Source organism: Petaurus breviceps, unplaced genomic scaffold, assembly GCF_028583685.1.
Source record: "Petaurus breviceps papuanus isolate PSGF00001 unplaced genomic scaffold, PetGlider_PUasm1.0 218, whole genome shotgun sequence".
NCBI classification, from domain to species: Eukaryota; Metazoa; Chordata; class Mammalia; order Diprotodontia; family Petauridae; genus Petaurus; species Petaurus breviceps.
The window spans coordinates 11,293,177-11,297,969 of record NW_027185872.1 but is presented as its reverse complement, the minus strand read 5'-3'; the positions used below and the strand labels follow the sequence as shown (position 1 = coordinate 11,297,969).

The 4,793-nt window shown below is 58.5% G+C and overlaps 1 protein-coding gene across 2 annotated transcripts; it reads right to left on the bottom strand.

The window, feature by feature from the left end:
- Positions 1-333: 333 nt before the first annotated feature.
- On the bottom strand, positions 334-3,965 carry LOC138166041 (class I histocompatibility antigen, Gogo-OKO alpha chain-like). Of its 2 annotated transcripts, none has more exons than XM_069094497.1 (8): positions 3,819-3,965; positions 2,865-3,143; positions 2,483-2,761; positions 2,035-2,310; positions 1,731-1,832; positions 1,197-1,220; positions 972-1,009; positions 334-787 (listed from the first exon to the last, which is right to left on the bottom strand). In XM_069094497.1, exons 1-8 carry the CDS (start codon positions 3,874-3,876, stop codon positions 623-625), a joined length of 1,221 nt encoding a protein of 406 aa, XP_068950598.1. In that variant the 5' UTR covers positions 3,877-3,965; the 3' UTR covers positions 334-622. The 2 variants fall into 2 exon arrangements, with proteins under 2 accessions (XP_068950598.1, XP_068950600.1); XM_069094499.1 differs by having other exon boundaries at positions 2,865-3,093; positions 3,822-3,949.
- Positions 3,966-4,793: the final 828 nt, after the last annotated feature.

The following is a 4,793-nucleotide window of genomic DNA, read 5'->3' as shown; positions in this document are numbered from 1 at the left end:
ACCATGTCCATAGATGCCCCCAAGCAGTAGCAAAGACAAATGGGGCAGCTCTGTGGTGCAGGGAATAGAGAACCAGCCCTGGAGACAGGAGGACCTGAGTCCAAATCCAACCTCAGACACTTAATACTTACTAGCTGTACTTACTGACCTTGGGCAAGTCAACCCCAAATTGCCCTGCCTTCCCCCCTCCAAAAAGACAATAACAAATAAATGAAAGAGAAATGGCTGCCCCCTCACAGTGTACACTGGCCCTCCCCCAGGTTCCTTCCCCTCTTGGTCACAGCCCCAACCTTCACTCAGACTCAGCAGCGCAAACACAAGGATTCTCAGACATCTCTAAACTTTCTTTTCTTTGACCCTTCCATGGCCAGAACATCTCCACATTAGCATCCTGCCCCCCCCCCCTCACAAACCCTCACCCAATGGGAAGACTGTGGAGGAAAGCTGAAGACCCCAGAACATTAATTCATTAAGCTGTTTCCGAAGTCAGACAGAGATCCCAGAAGTCAGGGCAGCATCAGGGGTGAAGGAGGGCTCATTCCCAAAGCCCTCTGGCCCTGACTGCTGGCTGTCTCTCTGCAGAGTGAGACAGACAGAAAGAAAGGAGGCAGGGAAGGAGGCCTTAAAGAACAAGGTGAGGGCTCCGAGGATGCTGCCCTGGGCCAGTAGAGTCCAGTGAGGATCGCAGGGGCCAATGCTGAGGAGAGAAGCCAGAGGGCCACAGGAACAACCCAGGGACTGCAGACTGGTTTTCTTTCTCAGGTCCACACTTGGCAATTCTCTCAAGCTGAAGAAGGGCAGACAGACTCAGGGGGATCCTCCAAGGCCCCTCTGGCCTCCAGCCTTTAATCATCCTGAAGGCCCTCCCTCACCACCCAACCAACCCTTAGCCCAACTTCCCACATACCCTCCTCTTTGCCTGGTCCCCTTTACCCCAGCCCCTCTCTCCTTCCAGGCCCCCAGAGGCTCACCTGTGGCTGTAAGAGAGACCCCTGGGCACTGTCATTGCCTGGAGACAAAGAGGGGAAACAACCCAGTCAGGGACATACATCCCAGAATCAGGGTGTGGGAAGGGAAGGGGGCACCAAGGGAAGGCTGCTGGGCTAAGCCTCTCCTCTGCCCTTTCAGTGCTCAGGTCCCAGAGACACCATGGCCTGGACCCTTCCTTCTACTCTCCAAATCAACCCTTCACTTACCTGCAGGTGGAACATAGTCACCTCCTGGAAAAGGAAAAAAAAATTCCAGTGAGGAATCCAGGAGAGGAGACCACACTAAGGTCTCAGAAGTTCACTGGTTTGTCTTGGAGACACAACAAATAATGGGGACTGCACCCCCTCCCCCACTCCTGTCCAGCCTCTAGATCCAAGGGGAAGAGAGAAAAGAGGCCCCCAAAGGGACCCTTCCCCCCTCTAGGCCTGCCTCCAGGGGCTCCCAAGGCTGGGCTACAGCCCCCAGCTGGGGGAACACCAGGCCCTGGGGCAGAGACCCCCATATTCATGTCTGATCTGAGTCTGAAGCAGATTCCCCCTCAATCAGCCTGTCACACCCCTGCCAGGCATCCTCAGGGAAATGGTTTCCAGTTAGGGAATTGTTCATCTAGAGCCTTGGGGCCATCTGATGGTCCCCTAGATGGGAGGGAGAGAACTTGGGGACAGAGAGACAAGCTGGGGGTCAGGGGAGGCCTGGATCTCCCTGATGCCTGCTCTGAGGACCCTCCCAGGCCTGCCCACCTGAATTCTTCTTTCTCCAGACCCCAACTCCAGCAATGACAGCGATGAGGAGTCCGGCAGCAATGCCCCCCATGATGAGCCCGATGGGTGGGGAGTGTGGCTCTGAAATGGAAAAGGGAAGTGAGAGGCCCTCTGACCTGAGATGTACTAACCCCTCCCCACCTACCCCAGAACCTCCACCTCCCCCTGGTCCTATGGGGGTGGGGGGGATGGCCTTTCCCAGCCCCACCTCACCTCCCTCCCCCCAGACCCTCCTCCCCTACTCTCCATCCGACCCCCAGACCCCTCTTTAACCCCCCCTCACCCCACTGCAGGGTGAGGGGCTCAGGCAGCCCCTCATGCTGGATTCGGCAGGTGTATTCCCTTTCCTGACCCGCAGTCATGCCCACAGCTGCCCACTTCTGGAAGGTGCCGTCCCCTGCAGGCCTGGTCTTAATGAACTCCGAGTCCTGGAGCTGCTCCTCCCCATCCCTCAGCCAGGTCAGGGATATCTCCTTTGGGTAGAAGTCCTGGGCCCGGCAGCGCAGGGTCACCACCTCATGGGGGGCAGTGTGGCGGGTCACTCGGACAGAGGGCGGGTCTGGGGGCAAAGGGCAGAGGCATTTCCAGGTTCTCCCTGCCTTCCTCCCCTCCAGGGGCACAGGGACAGGTGGGGGAGGACGGACACCCCACAATCCAGGCCTAGGGTACAAGGGGACCCTGGGGGGGCCGAGGCCTTGCGTGCCGCGCACATGGGGCAGCGGGGGCGGTACCTGCCCTCTGCAGCTCGTCCTTCCCCTTCTCCAGGTGCTTCTTCAGCCGCCTTACACAGGTATTCTCCAGTTTGTCTTTCCATCCCTCCCCGAAGCTCCTGTCCGCCTCCCATTCTCTCTTGGTGTTCACAGCCTGGGGCACCAACGCGGTCCACGTGTAGGTCTCTGTGTCCAGGGCCATGTAGTCGTGGCCGTCGTAGGCGCATTGGTAAAACCCGCGCCTGAAGCTGAGGTCGGGGGAAACCTCGCAGCCGAACATGTACTGGAAGGTGTGGACGCCTGCGAGGCCCCGGCCGGGTGGTCAGTGGCCAGATTCGGGCTGATTCCGTGGCCCTCCCCACTTAGTGCCCGCTGGAGGCTCGGACCCCGCCCTGTCACGCACCGCCAGCGCTCTGGTTGAAGTAGCCGCGCAGGGTCTCCAGGTTCACTTCGTAAGTCTGTGCGTTCCTCCCGGAGTTCTCCGTCTCCCACTCCCAGTACCCCGGCTCCTCCCACTCCTCCCGCTCCATCCACGCCGCGCGAGGCTCCGCCCTCTGACTCGAGCTATGACTGTCGAAGCCCACAAACTGCTGATCGTCCACGTAGCCCACAGCGAGGAAGCGCGGCTCCCGAAGGCCAGGCCAGGTCACGGCGGTGTGGAAATACCTCATGGAGTGACAGCCTGAGACAGGGCCCGGGCCGGGGTCAGGGCAGTGACTGCGTAGACCCGACCCCGCGGTCAAGCCCAGGGGTGACCCATGACTCCATCGCACGCATTTAGGGTTAGGGGGTGACCCAGGACCCCGTCACGCCAGAGGGGTGACTCCAAGCTCAGTGGCTCCGAGATGCCTGTAGCGACTGGGGCACCGCCTCGGGAGGTGATAATTCTCGAGACTACAGAGCTTTGAGATCAGCCCAACGCCTTCACGGACTACAGGGACCTTGCCCCTCTCCCTCTCCCTCCCAGCTCTGCTCCGGGTCCTCACATTCCTCACCCCCAGCCCCCCACCTTGTGTCCTTGCCTGGCCCCGCCCCATCCCACCCCCACCCTCCACCTGGTTCTGTCCTAGCCCGTGGATGGGGTGGGGCCCTCCCGGACAGCTCTGATCCTTCTTGAAGGCCCCAGGAGTGTCGCCCCCATAATCCAACCCACTCACCGGCCCTCCAAGTAAGAAACCAACAGTAAGACACCCCTCCCCAAGCCCAGCTCGGGACGCCCCCCCCCCCCCCCACACACACACACACGTCCAAGCCTGGGTATTATAGAGCTGGGATTGGAGGAGCGACCTGTGGGAAAGCCCATCCCACCCACACGTCTGCCCCGGGATGCTGTGTCCAATCTCCCGGCCGCACTTACCCGCCCAGGTCTTGGTCACGGTCCCCAACAAGAGGAGAGAGCGCACCTGGTACTCCATGGTCCCCGGGCGAGGAGCCCGGAACACCTAGACCAGGTTGCCCTGGGTTTATAAAGGGATGAATCCCTCACTTTTGATTGGCTTCACGGAGACGCTGCCAGCCAATAGCAAACGGGAGACAAGCAACGTCATTGGTGACTGGGCAGAATGAGCTGGCACGGGTTAGGAGACCAAAAGTGAAACTACCTAGGAGAAAACCCCCGGTTTTATAGATCTTGGCTCTTTGTTATCTACAGATACAGAACAGCCTCTGATTCCATGGAGCTAGTCTCCCTTCCTTCCAACATCACTCCAGGAACGCGGCTCTTGTGCTCCCAGCCTGAACTAGAGAAAAGGAAGGTCTCAGCCCTCACCCCTCCCCTGCTGGCCTTCCAGCCTCCAACCCTCCTCAGGGTGACCCTTTCCCCTCCTTAGAAGTTCGGAAGAAAATGTCTCCACCCCAAATTGAGGGCGTCTGCGGAGTGAAGAAATCTTCAGGCTGGTTTAGGGGCAGCTGTGCTGCCACCTCCATTTAATGCCATCCATCCCAGCTGTAACAGGCACGTCTAGTAACCTCCCCACCTCGGGTAGCTAAGGAAGCAAGGGACACAAGAATAAAGCGTAATTCGGTCCAGTACATGGAATGTGGCATCAGAGTAGAAGACTTTGTCTCACCAAAAAAGGGGCTGGTGTGTGGCACAGTGTATGGAGGCAAGGGCTGAGAAGTCAGGAAGAGACTTCTCAGAAGTCCCAACCTAGGCCTCAGACATTTACTACCTTGTTTCCCAGATAATAAGACACTGTCTTATTAATTTTTTTTGGAAAGAAAAACACCAGAGGGCTTATTTTCAGGGGAGGGCTTACGTTGTCCTGCCTCAGCTGTCCTCTGCAGCACTGCTCTCAATGGCGACACCAAGCAAATCACTGGGGAAGAACAG

Excerpts from the sequence above, each read along its gene's own strand:
- LOC138166041 (XM_069094497.1), bottom strand. The coding sequence starts at position 3,876 with ATGGAGTACCAGGTGCGCTCTCTCCTCTTGTTGGGGACCGTGACCAAG. Across the intron at positions 2,311-2,482 it reads GGACGAGCTGCAGAGGGCAG|ACCCGCCCTCTGTCCGAGTG; the intron begins GTACCGCCCCCG and ends CTTTGCCCCCAG. Across the intron at positions 1,010-1,196 it reads TGACTATGTTCCACCTGCAG|GCAATGACAGTGCCCAGGGG; the intron begins GTAAGTGAAGGG and ends CTTTGTCTCCAG.